General features: G+C 47.5%; 1 protein-coding gene across 5 annotated transcripts in view; it reads right to left on the bottom strand.

The window, feature by feature from the left end:
• The window catches only part of LOC122386917 (zinc finger protein 2-like), a 65371-nt gene that overhangs the window by 12795 nt on the left and 24954 nt on the right, over positions 1-27622 (bottom strand). The window contains exons 7-11 of one of the 5 annotated variants that reach the window (XM_043376646.1): positions 24059-24152; positions 23604-23710; positions 22687-22829; positions 13620-13753; positions 5931-7315 (exon numbers count right to left, since the gene is read on the bottom strand). In XM_043376646.1, the coding sequence (XP_043232581.1) occupies positions 5952-7315; positions 13620-13753; positions 22687-22829; positions 23604-23710; positions 24059-24152 (1842 nt within the window). In that variant the 3' untranslated portion in view covers positions 5931-5951. Of the gene's footprint in view, positions 1-5930; positions 7316-9681; positions 12209-13619; positions 13754-22686; positions 22830-23603; positions 23711-24058; positions 24153-27622 lie in introns of those variants that run through there. The other 4 variants (XM_043376648.1, XM_043376651.1, XM_043376650.1 and 1 more) reach the window with 4 other exon arrangements.

Here is a 27622-nt window from a genome sequence, read left to right as displayed (position 1 = left end):
GCCCTCTGAAAGGGAGAGACCCTCAGTAGAGAGGAAGCCCTCTGTAGAGAGGAAGCCTTCTGTAGTTAAGAGGCCCTGTGAAAAGAGGAGGCCCGCAGTAGAGATCGGTGGTCCTCTGTAGAGAGGAGACCCCCTCTGTGTTTTGACAAATGTTTTTGCAAATTTTTCGCGGCGCTTCGCGCCGCCGATTCATGTACATACGTACAGGTCAATATGAAATCGTGACTGTAATTACATAAACCAACCGTGTCAAATTGAATCAGAATTCATATGTGTACTGTGAAGAAACTCCGGCTTGTACTGCCATGCTAAAAGGGTGGTAAAATTTGTGTTTTGGAGCGGAGCTGTGTTTTGACACATTCTTTTGCAAATGTTCTCGGCGCTTCGCGCCGCCGATTTATACACCAATCAATAAGAGAGATCGTGACTGTAATAACACCAACCGTGTCAAATTGAATCGGAATTCATATGTGCACTGTGAAGGAACTCCGGCTTGTACTAGCATGCTAAAAGGGTTGTAATATTTGTGTTTTAGAGCTGTGTTTTGACAACTTTTTTCAAATTTTTGCGGCGCTTCGCGCCGCCGATTCATACACAGGTCAATAAGAGAGATCGTGACTGTATGCTACTAATGCATTGGGCATTAGACTAATGCATAAGTGAGGTAACTATATCTACTACTTCTGGGTTTTTAAGTCGGTCGATCCGCCCCCCCCCCCCCCCCCCAGTAAAAAAATCCGTGGCGACGCTCCTCTATAGGTGGGTTTCACTAACTAAAACTACTGAGCCGAGTGACTTACGATAAAACTTCAACTCAGAAACGACGAAGATCAAATGTCATTGGATCTCGACATACTCGCTCCCTACCCCCCCCCCCCCCCCGGTCGTCAGAATTCATTCATCAGACCTGGCATGTCGGCCGACTGGTGACCCCCCCCAAAACGTTCCCCTAGATCCGCCCTTGCTTCCGGCCAGACCGACACCGAGGATTTCCCACTGGGAAGTCCCATGGAATTCCCTGTCGGAAGTCCAGCGCATCTAGCGAGTAGTGCGTAGGCACCGCCGCACCGACGATGCTGCAAAGCCGGCGATCAATTGTGCGCAGTATTTGGCTTACTAGAGACTAACCGTTTCCGCTGGGTAGTGGATGATGACATATTGCATAACGTAGTACGATAAAATAATTTGCTGCGTTAATTAACAAATACCGTAATTCAGTAACGTAGCAATATATAACGTATCGTAATTCGGTATCGTAGTTTTGGCCAAAAAAGCAAACGTAGCGTAACGTAGTGCGTAACGTAGCGTAGCGCAGGCCAACTCTGGCAGGCGGCCGGCGCAATCTCGGGGAAAGAGGCGCTCCAGTAACAAAAGCACGAGCAGATCGCCCAAATGCCGGTGGCCGCGATAATTTCTCTAGTTTCTGAAGAATTTTCGGGACCCATGCTCTTTTCATACTGGATCGCGTGTGCCTTACAGAAACTGAAAAGTTCTTCCTATATCAAAATATAGAAAATAATCTTTTGTTATAAAAAGGTTTTATTTTCTTTGCTGATCATTTTGAACATAAAAAATCATAAATCCATTGCAAAAAAAAAAAAAATTCGTGAAAGTGAACTATTTCCTTTAAGCGCCGCTATTTTGACTTGTTTACCCCTGTGACCACTGGCGGATCCAGGGGGGGGCCACGGGGGCCATGGCCCCCCCCCCAAAGGCCTAAAGTGGCCTGTTTGGCCCCCCCAAAACGCCAGAAAAATTGCTAAGAAAATATACCTTGATGGAGGTTTTTAGCCACTTGGTGAAGTAAAGCTTTCCACAGCCAGTGGCGCGGGAACCGGGGGGGCTAGGGGGGGCTGAGCCCCTCCAACTTTTCGGCTGGGGGGGGCTCGTAATGTATTTGAGCCCCCCCAGCTGGAGGAATCGAAATCGGAAATCTACCAACACAATTTCATAGATTCATACATAGGCGCGAGAAAGTAATCTTGGGCGCGGGAACCGGGGGAGAGGGCAGTGGGGGAAGCTTGCCCTCACAACTCTGGGGCCGTGGGGGCGGTGCCTCACATCTTTTTATGAGGCCAGGAACCGTTGGGGCAGCTTGTCCTCCCCAAATTAGGGGTTGTGAGTCACAAAGAAAGAAAGCATGTAAGTGAAAAAATCTACCTATTTTACTGACTCGGCAACTCATTTGGCAGCTTAAAACCTTTATTCCAGGTTGCCAGAACGGTAGTTTCTTCACTCAGCTGAGACGGAATACCTATCTCACTTTTTTGCAAATATTTTCTTCTTTTTTTTTTCGTTGAAAAGGCCAAGGTCTGAAAAATAAGTGGCCTAAAACCGATGAGAAAACTAGATTTGGGGGTACCCTAGGTTGATCTCTATGATGGTTCAGCCCCCCCAGTCTGGAAGAAGTTCCCGCGCCACTGTCCACAGCATAATATGGAAGCAATATAGTAGCAGTGAGGGTCAGTCAAAAGTTGCGCGAGCGGAGTCGACCTTAAAAAAAAAGACTGTTGTTGGCACGTGTTTATGGCGCGGCAGCTGGTAGTTGGCGGTTTTTCGCGTCATTACTTTAGCGGTGGGCTGTACCTCTGGCGGGCCTAGGGTGCCCCTGCTAGGCTGCTGATGCCCCTGGGACCTGACAGGACTGTGGTGCCCCTGACAAGCCTAAAGTGCCCCCAACAGGCCCGTGATGCCCCCGACAGGCCCAAGGTGCCCCTGCGTGATGCCGTGATGCCTGCGAGGCCGGTGGTGCCCCCTGCGAGGCCGGTGGGGCCCCTGACAGGCCCATGGTGCCCCTGCTAGACCGGTGGTGCCCCTGGCAGGCCTGTGGTGCCCCTGCTAGGCCGCTGGTGCCCCTGGGCCCTGACAGGACTGTGGTGCCCCTGACAGGCCCAAGGTGCCCCTGCAAGGCCGGTGGTGCCCCTGTAAGGCCTGTGGTACCCCTGCTAGGCCTCTGGTGTCCCTGACAGGCCCATGGTGCCCCTGCGAGGCCGGCGGCGCCCCTGGCAGGTCTCTGGTGTCCCTGACAGACCTGGGGTGCCCCTGACAAGCCTGTGGGGCCCCTCACAGGCCCGTGGTGCCCTTGCTAGGCCTGTGGTGCCCCTGGCGGGCTGGTGGTGCCCCTACTAGGCCGGTGGTGCCCCTGACAGGCCTGTGGTGCCCCCGGGCACCAAGGGGGTCATGACCCATGTGGCCCCCCTTGGATCTGCCACTGATGCATAATATATTGATTTGTAAAGGCGTTATGGCTTATGCAATATGCAATTGCAGGCACTTGGTATCCCTCACTTATCCCTCATTGGGGCTCTGGCGGGCTCCTGAGGGCCCACGTCTATCTCCGGGAGCCCATATAGACAGGCTCCTTTGGGTCCTTTCAGTACACTATAGCATAAGAGGTCTCCATGCGAGTCCTATACATACATCTGAGGGCGTACCCTGATGTCTGAGGTACCCAACTGCAGCTCCAATGGTCTCTTCTTACACTGGCGGATCCAGGGAGGGGGCATTTAGGGCCATGCCCCCTTCCCAGAGGCCTGAAGTGGCCCGTTTTCCCCCTCCCCCAAACGATAATGAAACATAGTTCAATCAGGGCGTGGCCCAGGAGCCGAGTTAGACAGGGCTGTTTTACCACCTCCGGCCCGCAAAGGGACCCAAGCACTGACTCGAAGCGGGTTAAAGAGACCCTCCCACCTTCAAAAAAGTTAATGAATTGGCATGAAAGTGATGTCGCTAGGTTCAGAAAGGGCGAAAACGAATATCTACCAAATTTTATCGAAAAATATTCACCGGTTTTCAAGAGATTAGACTTTTATTTTTGTTTACTTTTTGGGATATCCGCTGCTGTTCCGAGCGACTTTATTTGAAAGTGCGGCATTTGCTGCGCGCAAAGCAGCCTATACCACCGCATGCTACCAAACGTTTTAGTAAAATATTAAAAAATCATTAGATCTCCGCTGACGTCACACATTCAGAGGCGTATCCAAAAGCATTAGCCCCTCTGAATCAAAATGCTGCAATTTTGAAATTCAATATTTCCGATTTAAGGCATTTCTCGATGTTGTGAGTGCGTGCCGAAACCGGTAATTGTGAGCCAGGGACCCCATTTTGGCTATCTCAGCTCAAATCTAATGTTAAGGTGGGAGGGTCCCTTTAACTGGTCGATAAAAACAATGGTAAGTGTTTACAAAGTAATATAAAGGCATGGGTCGGGTGGGCTACCATTTATATATTTTTCTTTTTAGTTAAAAAAAATTCATAGTGTCAGGGCTGTGACGAAAAATAAGTGGCCTAAATCCGATGAGAAAACAGGATTTGGGGGTACCCTAGGTTTGGCTCCTGCATGAGTTGGCCCCCCCCCCAAAACGCAAGCCTGGATCCGCCAGTGCCTGTGACGCCATTTTGTTTTTACCTGACCTGAAAATGACCTCAGTAAAAATTGTAGACTTTGTCCGTTTGTATCCCATGCCATTTACCGCTTGCTTCTATCTTGCTTCGTTCTCGAGATATCACGGGGAGCAGGTATCCGCCCCCCGTCGGTGTGAAGTTGGCGCGGAATGCGGATTCCCGTTGGTGCGCGGGTTAAACCATGATAATTTGGACCAAAAGACTCTCGCCACTCAAAGCAAAACTTCAGGACGTTTGGAACCGAAAACCCATTGACGCGGCACGAATGCGTCGATGGCTACCAAATGCTGCTGTCTGGTATAAATAAAGCAAAAATTGTGTCCATTTTTTACAACGCATTCTGATGTACGGTAATTAAAGCAGGGGCGCGGGAACTACCTACTTTCAGACTGGGGGGGGGGGGGGAGACACACCATAATTGAAATCAACCTAGGGTACCCCCAAACCTAGTTCTCTCGCCGGTTTTAGGCCACTTATTTTTCATCCCTTGGCGTTTTCATCAAAAAAGAAAACATTTGCAAAAAAGTGCGATATTCCGTCTTAAAGCTGTGGGGCTGGGGACACCGCCCCCACGGCCCCAGAGTGGGGGGGGGGGGGGTTAACTGTCCCCACTGCCCCCCACCCCCGTTCCCGCGCCTATGAATTAGAGAAAACAATGCGTTCAAAGAATCGTAACAGTGATGCCAGTACCATATTTTGGTTGTGGGTGCCCAGAGCCCCTTGGGAGGTGCCCAATTCAGCATTGGGGGTGCCCGGGCACACCCAAAAGTATACAAATCGACACCTATGAGCCGAGGTCTGTGACGTCAGCCGGGCGTGAAGTTTTCCCTTCACCGTAGGCTTAACACACAAACTGGCCGAAGTTCATGCCAGGATAGCCCGGCCTGAAAGTTCAAAAATGATTGAATTTTGACCTCATTAGATTCATTGCTTCATTTTATAACTAAAAACGTCCATTATTAGGCCTCAATGAAGGCACATAGTACTCAAAATCGAAGCTCAAGAAGATGCTGTCCGAGCACAATTTGGTAACATCACGTGACCTCTTTTCAGCAGATTGTATAAAATTTAAGAATATAATTACACGATTGCTGACTGAAACATCATAAAGAATACACTTGTAAGATTTATTACTTCTGTTTTAGTCATAACATTGCAAAACGCAAAGTTTATCATGGCAGTCACGTGACCAAATGTATAACAGGGGTTGGGACAAACACTCACAGGATTTCAAGTTTTGTAATTAAATTATATAAGTTTCATGATGAAATTGAAAGATTATATTTTTTTTCCTGACAAAATACAAATTTTCGTTTGTAAAATATTTTCCTTATAAGCGAAATTCTCCATATAAGAAATGTCTGTGACGTCACCAGGGCGTTACTCAAAACATCCGACCTACCTGTTTCTTATAGGTATCTTGGCTTGCTCCCCCGCCGTCCGGGGGTGATGAGTAGCAAGTGCTGGTGACTGTACACATGTGTACATACAGTGAGGCTTTACCGTTTAGTGAACCGTGCTGGGAAAATAGAGCAGCCATACGGCTTCTATTCTGTATGGATACGCATGTGATTGATGAGGGCTGACCGCTGAGCAAATCGTGCCTGGCAAATGGAGCAGCCAAACGGCTTCTCTCCTGTATGGGTTCGCATGTGTACAGTGAGGCTTGACCGCTCAGTGAACCGTGCCGGGCAAATAGAGCAGCCATACGGCTTCTCCCCTGTATGGATACGCATGTGATTGATGAGGGCTGACCGCTGAGCAAATCGTGCCTGGCAAATGGAGCAGCCAAATGGCTTCTCTCCTGTATGGGTTCGCATGTGTACAGTGAGGTTTGACTGCTCAGTGAACCGTGCCGGGCAAACGGTGCAGCCAAACGGCTTCTCCCCTGTGTGGGTCCGCATGTGTCTGGTGAGATTTGAGCGAATAGCAAACCGTGCCGGGCAAATGGAGCAGCCAAACGGCTTCTCTCCTGTATGGGTTCGCATGTGTACGGTGAGATGCCGCCGCTCAGTGAATCGTGCCTGGCAAATAGAGCAGCCATACGGCTTCTCCCCTGTATGGATACGCATGTGATTGATGAGGGCTGACCGCTGAGCAAATCGTGCCTGGCAAATGGAGCAGCCAAACGGCTTCTCTCCTGTATGGGTTCGCATGTGTACAGTGAGGTTTGACTGCTCAGTGAACCGTGCCGGGCAAATGGAGCAGCCAAACGGCTTCTCCCCTGTGTGGGTTCGCATGTGAATGGTGAGGCTTGGACGCCGAGTGAACCGTACCGGGCAAATGGAGCAGCCAAACGGTTTCTCCCCTGTATGAGTCCGCGTGTGCTCCATGAGCCGTGACCGAAAAAAGAACTGTGCTGAGCAAATGGAGCAGACGTACGATTTCTCCTCCGCGTGGGTCCCCATGTGCACAATGAGATGTGCACGTTTATCAAAACTGGCCGAACATTTGGGGCACTGGTGGGGCTTCACATGAATACGAGGTGTCCCGTGTTCTCTGTCGTTAGATATAGCTGAACACACGGCACCAGACTGTTCACACTGCCGGACCTTCTCGCCAGCGTGGACACGTCTGTGCATCGTCAGGGCACCGGGCCGTGTGAACACCTTCCCACAGATATCACACTTGCACGGACTCTGACCGGTGTGCACACGACGGTGAGCGGTCAGACCGACTTGTTGAGCAAACGTTTTGCCGCACACTTCACAGCGGTACGGTCGTTCTTCCGCGTGAGTCCTTCGGTGCCGCGTCATGCTGCCGGAGTGGTCGGTGACGTAAGAACACCACTTGCACTTGTATCTGCCATTCATGCCTATTTGGCCGTGCCGTGTCTTCAAGCGTCTGTCCAGGCGATGTCGTTCCAAACAGTTGAAGTCGCAGTGGGGACCATGAAGAGTGCCAGCAATACCTGGAGAACACATTTACATATATTGATTGACGCTACAAATTGATATGTGAGTGATATCAGTGATACCAATGGATCTTACAACCAACTGCATATTACAAGGAACCCTGGTCCCACAAGATCTCAAGTGGAAACCCTAAACTCATAACGAAAATGTCAACAAATTCCATGCCGCCAGCTCAAGCCGCTTTTCGTACAGAGAAGAAAAACTGGCCAGCGGGAGTCCACATGTTTCTGTTGATCAGCGATCGTAAGGTGAACCGTGCCAGATAGATGGAGTATGAGTAGGGCTGCTACAATGGGTGCCTTCGAATGTGTCTTTTGAGATTGGTACGTTGAGTGAACCGTGCTGGGCAGAACGAGCAGCCGTACGGCCGCTCCCTTGTGCAGTGTAGGTCCATATGTGTGTGGTAAGAGCTGGTGCGTTTATAAACCTTGCTGAGCATTTGAGCAGGCATAGTCACAGAAACCAGGGGAGGGGATAGGAAGGCTGAGCACCCCCTCCCTGTTTATTTGACGGGGCTTCTTGAAGTATGAAGTCACTAATATCAGCTGACAATCAGTGTAAACTAGTTTTCGTCCAATGTCGAGATGATATTTTGTGTGAAACTTGTGGCCGCGCGGCGCCTATTTTTTCCGTCTGCTTTTTTGGCGGACGTCGGATAATTTTTGATAAAACTGGCCTCAGGCCTCCGGGGAGAGGTCGCTTATATTTGCTCGGGCAGCTCATGTTTGAGCTCTTCCACGCTCTGTGATTTACCCTCGACAACCGCCCGTATGTGTTCCCACGGAAAGAAATCTGAGGGTATGATGCCAGGAGACTGCAATGAGGTCATGAGATTGAGGCACTGTTGGATATTACCCAGCCTCCAGTACACTCTCGGAGACTTTGCAGGGTCTTCAGGACATGTCGCACAGGGCCAATCATGCCAAAATCACCGATGGTTGATGGTGTTGACACAGCGATGCTGCAGCGAGCTGAATAACCGATGGAGGACCCGTCGCCAGGGAACGGTCCTTGAAGAAGATGGGGCCGGAGATACACACCTTGTGCGCCCACCATACTCTGTTTTGATGTTTTACCGGTTGTGATGAACGTATGAATGTGTCTGGTGATGAAGCAAACTGAAAGAGTCGTTTTAGAGCCGAACAATGAGCGGTATTCAGGCTTTGTTCAGACTATAGAACCCGGCCAAAATCGGCTGGTATTCATTTGTGTTTTGTTTGTCGACACCATGCGGGTGGCACCATAAAGATGTTAAGATAGGTATGGGATGGGCATTTATACATTTATCTCTGGGTGTTACATTTGCTTCCGTCGCTCTTTATTTACAGAGTTCAGCGGAATGGAGCGACCCGAACTGTGGGGACAGCGCTCACTCCACTGCACGGGCCCTGCCGATTCATATACTCGTACAAATGCACGGATGGTACGGCGTGGTCAATTCGCGGGTCGAGGATCGTTATCCAAATTCAGTTACAGTTTGTGGATACAGCCCAGTGCACACAGCCGCTATCTAGGTTCAGAAGTGGCCAATATCCTAATTTTCGACAAATTTTAAAGCGTGATTTTCTCACATTTTCTGGTCGTAAATTGATCAGACTGTATAAAATATCATCCAGAAAATATATTACTCATTCTGGCACAGATTGGTGGGCTCCCAAAGTACACCGTTTTGTTTTGCTCCGTGAGACCGAACTTGTGCTGCGATTTTCATGTAAATGTTGACGAGTCTCCTGTCATATTCTTTGCTTGAACATGCGTAAGTAAGATATCAGCTGAAAGGGAAAAATGTGCGGAATCCATTGGTAACAAAAGTGCATCTAAAAAACCTCCCACTCAGTTATAGTAAGCTAATTGTTGCACACTTGCACAAAGCAGAAGGGCTTGAGGATTTCAATATTTACATAGGCCTACCAAAAAACGCACAGCGTGCTTCACATCGAGACAACGTCCATAACATATAACGTACAATTGTTATTCATTTGCTGAAAAAATTAGGTCGGCATCACACTGCCGGCAAAAGTTATTGCAGTTTTAGTGACGCTAGGTCGCCGCCCGGCCGACCCCGATCAGGTCGGCCGGGCGGCGGCCGTGCAGCTGACGTCCGTAGGTACGGTTCGGCAGCTGACCAATCAGCTGCGAGAGAGGAGCGCGGTCCGTCTAATCGCTCCCGGCAGTTGCTTGTGCTGAGGGGTGCTCGACGCTCGTGTCGATTGCATTTGTTGGTTGTCGATTGTCGATTGACTTGTGGGTATACTTTCTGGTGACCAATAAATGTACGTCGTCTTAACTGAATGTAGTCTGATCAAATTCAATAAAGCAAAAAGACATCCAGCCAACAGAACATCGTAAGAATGTCCGATATGGTTCATCATCATCATCATTCATCATTTATTTCTTAAAGACTTCCACTCACCGTGGCTCTTACGTCTTTGCGTCAGTACACAGGAACACAGACGATTGAACTATGTATAGTTAAAACATGGTCGAGTTAAAACAAAGCGACATTAAAAACTCTAAAAAAATATATACACCTTTAAAAGAGCGCTATCACATATCATGCTCACCATCTAATCGGTTCTAGTAAAATGATCTCTAGCCATTCTGCGACACTTTGCGGCGGTGCTAGCTTCCCTGATCTCTGCGGGCGCGCTGTTCCACTGTGCCGCGGCTCGGGAGTTGAAAAACTTCCGAGCGTGCTCGGTGCGGACTCGCGGCAACTGCAGCTGACCGGCATCGGTCGCTCTCGTGTCTCGCACTGACACAGTGTCGCGATACACAACGCGCTCACGCAGACTGGCCGGCGCTTGGTCGTTATACAGTATGCTGTGCATCATGGCCATGTCACGCTCAGCCACCAAAACATCCACGTTCGGCCAGCTCAATTCACTCAGTATCGCCGATACATGGGCAGATCGCGGAACACCCTTCACTATCTGCGCACAGTGGTTGATAACCTTTTGAATACGCTGCCTCTGAGTTGTCCCACATCCGGCCCAGACTGACATGCAATAAACTAAATGGGGAAAAACTAAAGATTCGATTATCATTTTCTTCACCTCCTCCGGGAGAGACCGCGCCAATTTTGCGAGACCTCCCATGGTAGCATAACAGCGACGAATAACGGTTGACACCTGAGCGTCAAATGACAGATTACTGTCCAGTGTCATACCGAGAACTTTGACAGCGGGTGACAGAGGAATTTCAGCATTGCCGAAATTGATCGTGAAGTTATGGTTCAGTTGACGCCTTTTGGACTTAATTAACACCAGATCTGTTTTTGTAGGATTAATTTTTAGGCTGTTTGCAGTGAACCATCGGTGAGCTGTGTTGACCGTGTGTTCCACTCTCTGCTGGAGATCCAAAATGTGACGCGGTTGACCCTGATGGAGAAACTGCACGTCGTCGGCGTACATTACAATTTTGCTATCCTCAAGGTATGACGGTAAATCGTTTGTAAAAATTAAAAACAAGATTGGCCCGATTAATGATCCCTGGATTACCCCATGAGTGATTTCTAGCAGTGTTTCCCCTCCCCTAGTCCTCTGAAAACGATTTTCAAGCCAGTTACTGAACCAGTGGTCCTGAATGCCATACCAGGCAAGTTTCTCTAGCAGTCTGGAATGTTGCACACTATCAAAAGCTTTTGATGTGTCAGCTGTTGTTAGGCACCCTATATATCCCTTATCCATGCCGTCCATGAGGTATCCTACCGTGTCCAGCATCGCTGACTCTGTGCTGCGCCCCGGCCGAAAACCATGCTGAACATCAGTGAGAACCGAGTGTGCTATCAAATACTCCAATAGCTGGGAGCTGACGACACTTTCTACTAATTTTGCTACCACCGGAAGAATAGACACAGGCCGGTAGTTGTTAGGTTCCGAAGTGCTCCCGGACTTATGGATGGGGACAACTGTGGCACGCTTCCATTCTCCTGGTAGTACACCCGACACAAGTGACGCGTTCACAACCTCGAGTACATGTGGTGCGATCACAGACCAAGTCATGCGTAACATGCCGATAGTCACTCCGTCCTCTCCACATGCCTTCGACGACGACATCCTGCCCAGCGCCGCGGAGAGTTCCGGCAGCGTGGCTGGTCTCACCCGGTAGGCACCGGCCACCACGCGCGGCGGGCGCGGGGGGAGGGGCTCCGAGTCGCGCTGGGTCGCCTCTAACTCCGCCGCGACTCTCGGCCCCACAGACGCGAAATATCCATTCAGTCTGTCGGCCCAGCCGGCCTCGACCCCCGCCGCGTCAGTAGGCGTCAGTCCTCCCTTCGGCGCGATCAGAAACCGGCGGATATCTTTCCATGTCGTTTTGCGTGCGTAGCGGTACGATGAGGCGAAGAAGTTGGCTTTAGCGCGGCCGATAGCCTGCTTTACGCCGTTACGGCACCGCCTGTAGTCGCCCGTCGTCTCCGGTGTCGGGTTGTCCCGCTGTGCTGCGCGGGCCAGGTCCCTCTCCCGCATCAGTGCACGCACCTCCTCATTATCGGTTAGCCAGGGGCAGGGTGGGTGCCGCGGCCTGATGGTGACGACTGGCATGTGACGGTCGAGCACGGGCGTCCACACCGCCAGCCAGGCCTGCCACTTAGCCGCCGGCTCGGCCGCGCTGTACACCGCGTCCCAGTCTGACAGGAGCAGCTCCATACACAGCGAGTCCGGCACGAGAGATCGGGTAGATCGCACGGTGATCTCGGCCGGTCGTCGGCGCTCCTTTGTGAGTGGTGTCTCGGCGATGACGATGTCGTGGTCGCTCCAGCTGCATGGAACGACGGTCGCTGTCGTAACAGCGTCTGATGCTCGGACGATGACGTGGTCGAGCGCCGTCCCCGACACGGGGCGTGTCGGAACCGACACTAGCTGCTTAACGTTTACGTCCTCTAATACCTGAGAGTATCGCCGGACGTCAAGCTCAGCCAGCCGCAGCCAATCGAAATTAACATCGCCAAGCACATACAGGGGTTTATCGGTACCGCATACATGCGCTAACTGACTCTGCAGGTCGTCTAACACAGCAGTCACGGGCGCGCTAGGCGGTCGGTACATGATACCTATTACCACTGTAGTAGTGCTACACAAGCTCAGCCAGAGTGACTCCAGCGGCGAGCCGGTGCTAGGAACTGTCAGCACCTCCACTCTCAGAGACTCTCGGTACAGCACGCACACTCCCCCTCCCCTTCGGTCACCACCTCGGTCGCGTCGTATCACCTTATACCCAGGGAATATGAGAAAACTGTCATCGACAGACGGACTCAGCCAGGTTTCACTCACTCCAAGCAAGTCCAAGCAGGTTGATAACATTCAGAGTTTTGGGGAGCAGCCATCGAACAGAATGAACCTTATTGGCTTTTGTGTGTAACATTTGCATTGCTTTTGGAAAGTTTCAGTCAGATATCTTCAGAAATGGCAATGTTATCGGCTTTTGCATTTTACCGTAGTCGGTTAATCACAATTTTCGAAATTTCAAAGGCAATTTCAGTACGTTCTTGACATCGAAAACCAAAACGAATAGCATCATCGTGTTCCACAGCTCAAATTGCATCCGATGCACATCTTTTTTGTTGATAATGTTCAACTTCAAAATTTGGCCTTTCTGACCTCGCCGTGACCTGACCTTCATTTGTCGAATGGAAATAGTTTCGAATCGGACGACCCAGATGACATAATTTTTAGATGCTTTTGCCAAAATGGACCATTAAAGATGCGTCGCATGACCTTAAAAAATGTATACATTTCCTTCCATGACCTTTTCCATGACCTTTTGTGACCCATGACCTTTCCATGACCTTTTGTGACAAAGTTAGGTTTCGTTTGTCAGCTATTCCTATCAGAAGCCGTTTGAACTTTTAGTATTGAACGAGTAGTTTCGAAGACAGCAGGGAAGCTATGCAGAATCCCCTCCCGAGTCACCCACGTTATGGGATATACCCGTCATCCGCGGATTACAAGCAAAAATATTTTTTTACGGCAATGATGTATCAGCATGGATGCTCATACGTTCCCATATGTGACCTTACGGTTGACTTCACATACAATAAAAATTGCTTGGCAAAATGTCAACTGGTTAACGAGTTATCGCATTTTGGCCACTTCCGAACTCCAATAGCGGCTGTGTGCAGTGCTTCGATTTACCCCTAATCTCCATGAGAGCAGGCAGCAGCCCTGCTTGCATCTAACCCAGCCGAATAAGCACGCAGTGGATGATCGGAAGAAGGGTTAACCAAGGCCGGTCGAACCAAACAAATAGGGGCTTTCCTTAGTGTGCCACGACCTTTGGGGCCACCAACAATGCACTGACCTGAGGATGACGGTCCGGCCGGAGAGGAAGTCACAGACTCCCCAGACGTCTCAGAGTGGACGGTCAGCTCCCGGGCCGAGTCGTCTCCGTAGTACACCAGAAGCTCTGAGCCCCGCGGGATGGGCTTCGACGTCCTGAAAGGCAATAAATGGGTAATCGTTTATGATGTAGACATGACACCACTAAAAACCAGCCAGACTGGGCATAACACAATGTTAGTCCAGGCCTGGTAACTTAATGCATTGGTTTCAATAGCGCAACTGGCTGAAAGGGAAAATGTCGATGTCGCAGTGTTTATTAAGCCCGTTGGTCAAAAATGTTGCCAGTAAAAAAAGGGGTCGAGAATGAAATGCTGAAAAAATAGGATGGTTAGTGAGTGTTGTAGTAGCTCATAAACAATAATAATAACTTTGAATCATTGGGCGTTAATTGGTTTCTAACCCTCGCCCGTACTGGTGTTTTGCTCGCCACGACCGTATAAGGGGGGGGGGGGGGATCCATTGGACCCCCTTGCCGTTTCGCCCCTGATTGAGCTAGAGCTTCGCGGAAAAAAACGAGCGTGTTGCCCGTGACTAGAGTAAGCCGATTATACCCAATTTTAAGGTCCTAGGTCATTGGTCGACCTTCCAGGTCAGGCCAATGACCCAAAAGTCGGAAAAATCGGGACCTGTTAAAAACTTCACAGCTGCTGCCTTCATGCATTTAGGCCAGTTCGGATCAGGTCAGGTTGGGGTCGTGCTGGGTATTCGTAGTAGGTGTCAAGGCAGCTTCGTCTGACAGCTTCGTAATATGTTACGAAGGCACCAAAACTACTTCGTAAATGTTCAAATGGTTACTAAATTCGAATTCAGTTAAAAAAAACTAGCCTAGAAACATGTAAAACTCGAAAAAGTGAACCGAGGTCATCAAAGGCCAATCACCTGGCCTGACCTTCAGGTGACCTTGACACCCACCCTACTGCATGGGACCAACATCATATCACATGTTTGAACGCTTGAAACCACGAAAAGACTGCAAACGGGCGGCTAATGCAAGCAAACATACGCCGAATCGCGATTCCGGCCAAACGTGGTCTCGAAAAGTAGGTCACAGGTCAAAGATCATTTGGGTCAGGGTCATGAAATTTTCAGGGTAGGCGTAAAATTGATTAACGCGAGAGTACTGAAAGTTTCGTCACGATCGACCACTTTTACACAAGTTATTCGAGAAAAACCGAGGGAGTCCGTTCGACCCCCTCCCCCCCCTACAGGGTGTCCCAAAAATAATGTCACACCTTTCCAGCGTCCATTGCATGAGTATAACAAACATGAGGGTTGCGCTCTTCTTGCATATGTATCCTCTTCTTTCTCTAATACAGGCAAGTATACGGTCCGGCACTACAGAAATCAACTGGTCCAGCTTCTGCAGACTGATCTTGAACCAGGCAGATCGAGCCTCTCTGGTCAGCGTGATTTCAGATGTTTCTGCGCCATTTTGTTCATCTCTTTCCGGACGAAACCCCCCAGATTTTCTATCGGCGACAGGTCGGGACTTTTCCACGGCCACTTGTCTTTCTCCCAGAATGCCGTGAAGTGCGATCGACACCACTCCTGCATCGTTGCATTGCACCTTGATGAGCCGGGGCGCCGTCCTGTTATAGATGGCCCTGGACATGTTCAGCAGAAGTTTTAGGATGGAGACGCGGTTTGATGGGCTTCAGCTTCAGAGACATCCTCAGACACCGATGGATTGTCCACTTGGGAGACTGGATGACCATTGGCAGTCAGCCGCCTTGATAGTTTCTTTGTGCCTTGTGGATTGACCAGTCTTTAGCACCGCGCTTCGTGATGACAATTTACGCTACCCGGTTGACGGACCTATTCCTGTCGCGACCCGGCTTGTTCTCAAGCATCTGTCCGCCTCTGTCGCGTGACAACCAGCGCCAAATCGTGCGGCGACTCACGCCCAGTGCCTCGGCGACGCCGTGGGTCATGCCGTCGGCAACCATGCCGACAGCCCGGCTGCGGGTCGATTTGCTCTGCTGCTTTGCCCACAGGTGGAGATCTCGGGGGGTTGGGGGGGTCAGGACCCCCCTGAAAACAAATTACTGCTATGTAAGTCAATGGTACTGCATCCAGCCCGCCTCCATCTGCCCGGCCTGGACCCCCCCCCTGACATTTTGACAGATCTCCACCCCTGGCTTTGCCATCCTGGACACCTGTACGCGCGCACTGGGTGCTGCTCCGTAAATGACTTCAGTTCATGCCCTGACCGGTCAGGGTCACAAAATTCGAAGGTTACGTGACTAGAATGTAACCAATGTGGTTTAGGAGCCAGTACCGGCGAAATTATGTTGACATTGCACCGTAGCAGACAAAATCAAGGCTGTGTAAGGATGTTATTGCGGATTATAAAATGGAAGACCGATTTCCTTTAGTAACGCTTCAAATCACGAGCGTTGAATTTTTGGAGCCTGAGTTTTGAGACGGAATGTGTGGAACTAGTTGGGAACTAGGGAAAAGAAAAGACAGGGTTATAGCCTGGACTGGGTAGAAAACGATCCTAGATTGAACCTAGATTGTACATCCTAGATTGTACATTGAACAACCTAGATCAGGGGTCGGCAAATGGTGGGGCATGTCCCCTTTGGGGATAATGGAGCCCCTCGGCGGGGGGCAATGGGGGCCTATCAGAAAGCCTCATCTTAGAATTAATGGCTCCCTTGATGGGACAGAATCACAACTGTTTGGTCCCAGGGTTCAAAGATAGGTCCAGGTCGAACGCTGACCGTCGCCCCTCTATTGGCGTTTTCATAGCAGCTAACGTAAACGGGGAGGGGCCGATTGGACCCCAGCCTCTCGGCCTCTGAACTGGAGCTTTGCGGTAGAAAAACGAGCGTGCTACCCGTGACGATAGGAAACCGCTGCTACCCAATTGTAACCTTCGCACTTATAGAAGGACCCCCTTTTCCTCTTTTTCTCGCGAATAGCTCGCGCAAAAAGCGGCCGATCACGACGAAATTTTCAGTACGAGTTGATCAATCTTATACATTGAAGCTGATTTCGAATTTCGCAACCATTTTAACATTTACGACTAAGTAATATTGGTGCCTTCGTAACATGTTGCGAAGCTGTCTGAGGCGGTTGCCACCTTCTACGAATACCCGGCAAAACCCTTACTGGTTGACCTGACCTGACCTCACCTGACCCGACCTAAATGCATGAAGACATCATCTGTGATCAAAACTTAGATAAAATTCGTGATCAGTACCCCGAAAACCCCACAACAACCTCACTACAAAGTTCTGACAGGTCTCAATTTTCCTGACTTTTTTGGTCGTTGACATGACCTGGAAGCTGGACCTGGACCTTGACCTGGAAGCTGGTCATTGGTTGACCTGGAAGGTCAACCAATGACCTAGGACCTTAAAATTGGGTATCATCAGCTTCGTCTCGTCACGGGCAATACGCCCGTTTTTTTCCGCGAAGTTCTAGCTTTAAGAGTTTTAAGAGGTCAATGACATACAATTGTGGAGAAGATCGGGACCCGCTGTTACTTCTAGAATTGAGATTTTATGACCTATCATGATCTCAAGAAACAACTAACAAGTCAATGGTTATTTGTGTCATTATATGAAATATTTTATGACAGAAAACAATGATCGGCTCGAGGGTACAATTTTGTCGTGATACGACGCTTTTTACCTAATAATGCCCGAAATACCCAAAGTATCACGGAAAGGTATGGCATTTCAATAAACTTGGTTGTGTATGCAATGCGGTCTGGCAGGTGGGGGTAATGGCCCTGCCTGGCGCCCGAAAAGGGGGCACGACACCGGAGGACCTGCCAAACACTGTCCTAGATTGTAGATTGCGAGACCTAGATTGAAAGTGAAAGTTGTTCGGTCTTTGAAATGATCCTTGAATTTTGTCTCGTGAAGTACAAAGATATCTATGTACTTTCTCCCACCGATGATTTGATCACCGGCGATAACTGTGCACAAAAGTGTGGAATATAGTACCTGTACATCTCGTAACAGGTGTGACATTAATTTTGGGACACCCTGTATACAGGCGAGGGTTAAAGGGACATGTTCATGTCTAACATGGGAAATGGAGTTGAGATAGCAGTTTTGTTCGATATATGCTAAAACCTCGTAATCTGGAGCCGTTCGTCTCAAAAATATAATTTGACAACACTAGAGAGCAATTTCGATGGTCTTTACCAGACCGCCAAGGTCTTTACCAGATATGACCAAATGTGTATGACGTTGCCACGAAGACTAGATTTCAAGTTAAGGTGAACCGATTAGCCTAATACATTCGCCACATGCTATTCAATTGTATAGTCACTTTATCTTGTATCTTATGAGCTAATTAAGATACAAAAATTTCAATTTACAGGGTAGGTAGATAACGAAACGCAATACACCTTCGAAACGCATGCGCAATTATTGAAACTTACGCGCCATAACGGTCTGTAGCACATGATTCACAATAACTTGTAGCGACTTTTAGTTCGCTATATGCACACCAAAATGACGTACTATTCTATTTACGGCATTTGGTAACATCGACAGTGACACAAGTGCCGAAAAAACCGTTATCCGAGTCAACGAAACGATTCTTTGGACTGTCAACATACGATGGACTGAAATGCGTGAAAACCATCTTGCATTTAATAGCCGTTTTCTGCAGCTTAACTTCAGCCAGTGCTGCCATATCCATTCCACGGCGTTTATAAGATTGAGCCCAGGTGGTTTTGTGCTGTTTATGACGTCCTTGCCATAAATTAAGTCATCATTTTGAATATAGTTCTTCGTTGTTTTCATCAAAATTCAGCTAATTAATGGCATGCAACCACCTATTCAGGTATTATTATCCATTTTAACCCGCGCATGACTGGGGTATTTTCCATAACGCGAGTGACTGGGGGGGGGGGGGGGCTCTCCAGAGCCCCCCCCCTCCCATCTACGAAACTACTGGGCCGATTGTCAAAATTCAAACGGTGTCTGATAGCCCTGGAAAAACTGTCGAGCGAAACCCATTTTCATCGACCTCGAGGTCACCGATGACGTCACAGGTCAGGTCAAAGTAAAAATTATCGACATTTTTGCTAGTTGACAATTTAGGCTCTGACCGTCGGCTGCCAAGTCCGATCATGCTCATTTTTGGTTTACGCACACCTTGATAGATGCCTTAGATACCCTGAGGGTACCGAACTTTTACTTCGAATTATTCAGGTCAAGGCCAGGTTATTCTAGGTCACGAAAATTGTATATCATGTATCGGTCGATCATGTGCCGCATGTTTTATGGTCCATTTTACTCGTAGATTTCGAAAATAATGTCGTCTGTGTCATTTGAGGTCATTTTCAGCTGCATTTACCGGAGGTCAGGTCACTTTCAGGTCAGAAAAGGTCAATTTTGAAAATGAAATTTTTCAACAAAAAGGTGCCTATCAGATGCAGTTTGAGCTCAGGAACACGATGGTGCCATTTATATTGCTGTACGACGTCAAAACGTACTGAAAAATGGATTTGAAAAAAAACTGTAAAATTTTGACAATAATGCGAATAACTTGGCTATTTTTGAAGATATTGGGCTAAAACTTGCTAGTGTAGTTCATCAAGGAGCATTCTATAACATATATTCCGGTTTTTGCGAAAAATCAAAAACTTTTTGAAAAAATCAAAAATACATTTGTTGTAATTGTAAATACCTATTTTTCAAAATTTTCAACATTTTGAAAATCGAGATTGCAGTTTGATAGCTACGTATATTTGTAGTCCACTCATGCAAAGAAATTGAATCTAGCTTTAAACCTGAGCTCTTGAGAGCGTTTGCCGTAATTTAATATTTTGCATCAAAATCGGCCGACATGACGTCACAAAGACATTTCCGGCTAAACTATGGTAGCTAGAAAGTTGCAATTTTAACACAAGGTGTCAAATTCATGCCGCTGAGGGTACCGCAAGTTTCGTGTTGATCCGTCAAATGGTTTAGAACCCCTCCTCCCCACACTCATGCGCGGGTTAACCCGGCAGTTGCTGGGGTATTTCGCCACCCACCGTTTGCTGGGGGGGGGGGGGGCCAGCCGATAACTCGAGAACCAATAGGCGCAGCGAAACGCACAAGGCGGCAAACGAAAGAACGCGACGAGACGCTTCAGATGAGTACTTTAAAGTTTAATTTTGAGGTCACATGTCGGGTCAAGGTCAGGTCAAACACCTGAAATCGGGCTTTCAGTAGCATGGATTTCAGGACTTCGCAATGGGCGCCTATCGTCATAAACTCTGTCAAAACGGTGCACAATCCATCATATAAGGCCTACAAGAGGTCAGCTCCATGTAGGGGTCAATCAAGCATAGGTCAGGGTCAAGGTCAGGTCAACCGGGTAGGCACATATCCCCGAAAATCCAAACTGATATTCGCAGCCTGTGACACATGTTTTATGGGTAATTTGCGGCGTAGAACACGATGGTGACATTCATTTTACCATATGTGTACGTGTTTGGCTTAAAAACTTCAATTTAAGAAATGCATGTATCATCGTCGTGAAGCAGTCACGAGAAATTGCCAAGATTCCGTTCAAGATTTTGGAAAATGAGGAACGATAATCAATAATCGAAGATAGCCATTTGATTGTTCATGGTATTGGCAGTCTAATGGCGTTTACGGCATGTCTGTATGTCTATTCTGTGATTTTATATGATTTTTTGAACATATGCAGTTTTTGGTCGAAAACTCAGAAATCATGACGTCACTAAAACCTCGATATCTCAAAAATTTTCCGACCGATTTTTTTTGAAACTTTGTCACAATAAACTTCAATCAATTCCCTACAGGTACCCAAATTTTGGCGCGGCGCGCCGTTTTTATTCTATGGCCCGGCGAAAAAAAGTGGGGGCGTTTAACGCCACCCCCCCCCAGCAACTCGCGGGTTAAAGTGTTTTGGAATCATCCACTTCAATTTTTCAAGGTGAACATATCCCTTTAACCCGCGCCCTGTAAGGGGGAGGGAAGAAACGGCCCCCTGTTCTTTTCCGTAGATAACCCTGAAACGACTGATATCGTCACCAAACTTTCAGCCTGAAAGTTTGGTGAACTTTCAGTTTCAAACTGAAAAATTGGTGGAGCCTAAAAGTTTCAGGACCTCTCCGGGCATCAATTTTACACATTGTGATTAAAATTTGTCCAGAGGCTTTGATAGGTTAGCAACAAATGACGTCAGAATGACGTCATGTTCTGCCACTTTCGACCAAAAAAAGGTTTCGCGGGAAGAGCTGTCAGGCCTCAGCCGTGAAATTAAAGAAAAATGTTCTTGACATAAAAGTGTAGAACCAGTAAAAAGCCTTTTGGGCGAAGAACGAGCGAGCGAGATAGTGAGCCCTGCACGTGCGGAAGGGCGAGAGGGTACTTCCAACGGGCTTGTGCAAAGCACCCTTCTAACCGGTCGCTAGCGGTGTGCCAAATTTGAACGCAAAACGGCCTGGTCCCAACAGTGTACCAAATTTGAGCGCAATCGGCCCAGCCGTTCTCAAGATCTGGGAGGCCCCTGCACGTGCGCACGTGCAGTAGCACCCCAACCTTAACACATGCAGATTAATTATCTGATGGAGACCTAACTGTGTACCGAGTTTCAATTCAATCGGCCCAACCGTTGTGCCGTTATTGTGGTTGCAATTTTGGGGGTTCTTAAAAAATGTCCAACTTTACCACGCGCCACGTGCGGTGGTTGGCAAGAACGCATGGTGGCAATCACACCACAGAACTTTTACGTCCAAGTGACATTCAGTAAAGAAGACCGCTTGTCAATCGGATGTCCCGTTCCTAAGATATTACCTTTTGAAGAGCGCCCTCACGGCCGGCCGGCCGACCGCTCATACTCAGGATTTTTCCTTAATTCAATATGAACTCGCTCGCTCGCTGCGCTCGCTCGCTCGTAATTAACAGGGTACCTATAAAACCGCTATCTCGGATTTTCAAAACTTTTTGGATTTTGACCCCTAAAAATTAAAAAGTATTTATATAATAACAAAAAAATCGCAAGTTTTTCGAATTTCGAAAAAAACGAAATTTATACGATAGTCACTATCGTTTTCTATCCACATAACAAATTTGAGATTAATACCTCTTTTATTGCCAAGTTACAGTGTCCCAAAATCTTATTTTTGCTTGGGTGTCAGAGGGAAAGGTGTCAGGGGTGAAAAGGAAAGGTGAAAGGGCTTGGGTGTCAGAGTGGGAAAATGATCAAAAACATTAATCTATCTACAATTGTGACAGATGCAAACAACCATTCACGCAATTACTCCTTCTCGGTGGAATTGGGAGTGGAAAATTGGGCTTGAAAACTGGAGGTGAGAGTGGAAAATGATTTCCATGTTATAGCGAAATAACTGTTCAAAATTGACGTCAAATTTTCAAACTCAATTTTTATCAATTCTAGACCACGTAGCGCAAAACAAGGACCAATATTACACTTCCCGTGACGATCTGCATCGAATCGATACCCATTTTATGCAAAAATATCAACTTTGAACTTTGAACTAATTTGACCCGACCTTGACTCGACCTTCACCAGAACATAACCTAAACTGGCCCCAAAGGTCGCCTGAGCCACATAATCACATTTATAATGTAAAATGGACCATTAAACATGTATCACACGACACTTTCATATTGTGACCCTCAATAACCTGACCTCTGTGACCTGACCTGGTATCAGTGACTTGAAATGGCAAAATATGTGTTTCACGAACAATTCCCCATCGATGATTTTCGGTTAACATTCCTTTTACTCGATTTTACAACACATTTGTTGGAGTACTTGTAAACGGTGAAAATGCGACCTTTGACCTGACCTGTGACGTCATCAGTTTGACCGAGGTCAATGAAAGCGGGTCACAAGGTAGTTCCCCGGTAGGGCTATCGAACACCGTTTGAATTTTGAGGATCGGCCGGTAACTTTCCGAGATATTACGGGGGGCGAAACGGCCCCCACCCTACGGGTAGTAGGGTCCGCCGATAGCCCTACGGGGCGCGGGTTAAGAAATACAAATCGCTCCTTTTACGATGGACTATAAATACCTGAAGTAAACGAGACCCTTGTGCTGGAAGGCAGTTAGATTTTGTTCTTCCTCAGAGCGGGCACAGTTGACTCTTCTCAGCCAGTTGCTGCAGCTGGAGTCCTCGGCGTTGACTGAGTGATGCACGCTGGGACCTTTCATGATCTGTGAAACACGGCGCCGCAATGAGAATAGAAAAATAAATGTAAATAGTTAAATACACAACACATGACCTCGCCAAGATAATAACGGCAGATGGGGGGGATTTTTAAGTTAACTTCCAGTGAATACCGCATGATATCGGCAGAGTTCCGTCCGGAAAACAAGCGCCCACAAAGCGCTTGTTTAGCGCTATGGCGCTATATAGCCGGGCCGGGGTACCAATATTTTCCGATATGTGGTATGACAGTTTGACGTTTGTGAAAAGCGATAATGTGAACACATATATTGCACAAACCGGTTTCGATATTACTTCATCAGTGTGCAACTATATAAATAAAACAAAAAATACAAAACGGAGACGAAATAGGTACAGCAGAACCATTGACCTATAATAAGTAGTACTTATCTTATTATAGGTCAATGAGCAGAACAAATTATTTTCAATTACTTTCATATGACCTCATGTGATTGAGATCCCAAGACGCTTCCGCACCAAAAGAACGGCTAAACTTTTTCCCAATCGTATGTCACCAGCTTTGGAATTTACACACAAACAGGATGAGGTCATATGAAAGTATTTGAAAATAATTTGTTCTGCTGTACCTATTTCGTCTTCGTTTTGTATTTTGTGTTTTATTTATATAGTTGCACACTGATGAAGTAATATCGAAACCGGTTTGTGCAATAGATGTGTTCACATTATCGCTTTTCATTTTCCGATGTACTGCTGAGACCGCCCTCTGCTTCGCGTTGTCCACCATCCATACCAAAACTGACCTCCCAACTGTATCCCGTGGTTTTGGCCTGACGCTGGCCGGTGGTAATCGTGCCATCGTAGGGACCGAATCGTACTCGAGCCGGAACGTCCCTTTCAGTCCATACTCCTGAAATTAGATGAATGCACTTCTTAGACGTCGATGATAATAAGAATATAGCCTATATATATATATATATATATATATATATATATATATATATATATATATATATATATATATATATATATATATATATATATATATATATATATATAGCCAATAAGAATACCATGAATTGGCATTACGTACATGTAAAATAGTCATTTCAAAGATTACTTCGACCGAGAATTGTCAGATAAGGCATGGAAAACATGAAATAAATGTTAATTAGTTAAAATATTTATCCAAGCTACATTGTGATTTGATGCAACACCAGATACTCAAAAGCTGGTTGTTTATGTCAACATAGTTTACCGGTGTTAGATCCGGGAATTCTTGACAAACCCGAGCTGAGAGACTGAGGTATAGTCTTGAGGTCCCTTTCAGGATCACCAATACCCGGTCGGGCCTGGAATAGAAGAGTGTTCACTGTTCAGTCAGTCATGGAACTTTCAAGACTGCGCCGATGTCTTGAAAGACAGCGATGCGCGATACTTTCAAGTTGAAAGTAGGTACCGCGTATCGGTGCTGTGGATCCATCAAGCCTGACTCAGGATGGGCTGCTAAATTTGATATCACTGTACCATGAGTGTACCATCTGATATCCTCATCCATCCCCAGGTCAATTGGTCCCGTGGCTCTCGAATTAAGCAGCCCTTCCTCAGTCGGGCTTGATGGATCCACCGCAGGGGCGGATCTAGGGGAGGGGCTTTTGGGGGCTTAAGTCCCTAGCCAAAGAAAGAGTGCCTCCCCTGGGCGCCTTGGCGCCTATCTCACAACAGTCTCAAATCAGGAAAAGATGGAGAGAACAATCGCTCGTGGAAACCGGCACGCGTGGCCGATTGGCGAAAGATATAATATAAGAAAAAAGCACGAAGGCTCTAAAATTCTCCGCTCCATATACCTATATAGTACACTACCATTTATATACTCAAGAGTAACACATAAATCATACAAAACTAGATGGCCATGTTTGCGCGATAACTGTATGGTATTTAATTGATTTTACGGGTTCTGTAGTGTGTATCAAGTTTGAGAGAAATTGGCCCAGCCGTTCTTGAGATAGGAAACTGCTCCTTTCCAGGTGTGCAGGTGCATTAACATTTAGCACCCTACATATGGTAATGTGTCGTTCGATATGTGCCCGTCGACAGTCCCAAAATTCAGCACAATCGGCCCGGTAGCGGCTGAGTTATTGCAAGAATAAAATTATTTTATTTACTTGCGAATTCCCCTGGCGAGAGGTGCCTCCGCTACCGTTTGTTGTCAAAGGTTCAATGGCCTGCCTGGGCCTGCCTGCCGAAGCCACGACCCGATTTCGTCGGAAAATACGTGTAACGTTAACAAAACACGGTCGCATGCTCGAGTCATTTTCACGAAAGTTTATTGACTTTTCGATAATATTTTGGGTGGATATTGGTCAGAAAAGAATGCTCTTTCCGAATATGTAGGTTTCATAGCCATTGGTCAGCGTTTTCAATATGTTTTGATGTTGTAAAGGACATCGCGCTCCGCGCGAATCAAATTTTCCAATTAATGTTTCATTATTAAGGAAATGGTACTGATCATCACTTTTTATTTGCTTTCTTATCATTACACGTACATTTGTCTGCAAAATGGTACCACACCAACTTCATTCCGTCAAATCGTTTTCCAGCAGCATCGATTTTTCCTTCGCAATGCACGAAATCGGTCATTTTTTGACAACCGGGGGTGCTGTCTTGCACGTGGCGCGTGCTATACTATGAAACCATATCAATACGCTAGGCCCATCTCTCCTCTATCCATTGGTGGCAACCGCTTCTCGCTGCGACCACCCATTGCCGAGATATCAAGCCGGAAAGCGAGCGCCGCAGGCCGGTTTTCGCCCGATCTTCGATTTGACCGTTTCCCGTGTTAACCCTATGGCGCACGCGAGCGCGTGCTGACGGCGCACCCCTGGCCCGATCACGCCCAAATTTTAATACCAAGGCCGCCCACGCCCACAGATTCGGCATGCCAAATTTCACGCCGATACGCGGCGCCTTTCAGGCGCATTAAGACACATAAGTCATGACACACGGATGGACGTACAGACATGTTATAAATCATAATATAGGCTAGATAGGCTAGATAGGCTAGATGGCATGTTTTGCGCTATAACTGTGCGTTTTGATAGATATGTTTAACGGGGGCATTAGTTTGGGTGTATGCGGTTATATTTTTATTTGTATGAGCTAGGTGAAGTTTGACATTTGGTTTTAATTGAACTGTATCGTATGCTGGTGCTGATTACCCGAGGTTGTTTGAGTCTTTCGGATGTTGGGCCCTTATGCACTCAAACTTAACATACACTACAATACCCTACCGTACCCAGGATGGATGGATGGATACACGCGATAACTGTACGTTTCGATGGCTATTGTTCATGGGACCATTAGTTTGACGCATGAGGTTATATTTTTATTTGTATGAAAAAATATAACCTCAAAAAAAGAAAACCGCCCGCATCGCACGCCCAAACACCGCCAATCGGAAACGCTGTAAATGCCACCGGAAACGCCGCTAAAAACCCTGCCCTAACCTACAAATATACATACCCTACCTCTACCCTACCCTACTCTACCCTACCCTACCCTACCCTACCCAACCCACACCCTACCTTACTCATAACCTACACGTAGTTACCCTTCTCATACTCGATTAAAGTAATGTACCAAATTTGAGCGCAATCGGCCCAGCCGCTCTTGAGATATAAAAGCGGCCCGCTGCACGTGCGCACGCGCTAACTGAGACTCTAGATGACTTGTGCCAGCCACCTTTCTAAATTGTTCCTAACGGTGTACAAAATTTGAGCGAAATCGGCCCAGCCGCTCTTGAGATGTATAAGTGGACCCCTCACGTGCGCACGTGCAATCGATCCACCCTACCTGTCACACATGACCATGCATCGCCAGATGAGTACCCCCTCCACCCACAGTCCAAGTTTCAGCGCAATCGGCCCAGTAGTAGCTGAGTTGTTCCTAGTACAATAATGTGCTGTTTATTGGTAGGCGCTTATTTTCAGTGTTTGGAATTCCCCTTTACGGGTGGTGCATTGCAGCCCATGCTTTGATAGCTATTGTGAAAAGTTGTATGACCTGCCGGCCATAAGCTATCGATCGGATTTTGTCGAAAAATACCTGTAACGTTAACAAAACACGGTCGTATGTTTGAGTCATTTTCACAAACGTTTATTGACTTTTCGATAATATTTTGGGTGGATAATGGTCAGAAAGGAATGCTCTTTCCGAATCTGTAGGTTTCATGGCCATTGATCAGCGTTTTCAATACGTTTTGATGTTGTAAAGGACACCGCGCTCCGCGCGAATTAAATTTTCAAATAAATCTTTCATTATTAAAGAAATGGTAAGGATCATCACTTTTTATTTGCTTTCCTATCATAACACGTACATTTGTTTGTAAAATGATACAACACCGATTTCATTCCGTCAAGCCGTTTTCCAGCGGCATCGATTTTCCCGTCACAATGCACGAAATCGGTCATGTTTTCACAACCGGGGGTGCTGTCTTGCACGTGACGCGTGCTATACTATGAAACCATATCAATACGCTAGTTCCATCTCTCCTCTATCCATTGGTGGCAACCGCTTCACGCTGCAATCACCCGTTGCAGAGATATCAAGCCGGAAAGCGAGCCGTGTCGGCCCGATTTTCGGCCGACCGCCGCTCTCGCCGACGCCATGCTATCCCTATGAGAGCGCCCTTTTGCACGTGCTGACGGCGCACCCCTGGCCCGATCACGCCCAAATTTTAATACAAAGGCCGCCCACGCCCACAGATTCGGCATGCCAAATTTCACGCCGATACGCGGCGCCTTTCAGGCGCAATAAGACACAT

The sequence above is a fragment of the Amphibalanus amphitrite genome, unplaced genomic scaffold (assembly GCF_019059575.1).
Source record: "Amphibalanus amphitrite isolate SeventyFive unplaced genomic scaffold, NRLGWU_Aamphi_draft 000267F_arrow, whole genome shotgun sequence".
Taxonomy (NCBI): domain Eukaryota; kingdom Metazoa; phylum Arthropoda; class Thecostraca; order Balanomorpha; family Balanidae; genus Amphibalanus; species Amphibalanus amphitrite.
This window is presented reverse-complemented; position numbering and strand designations above follow the sequence as displayed.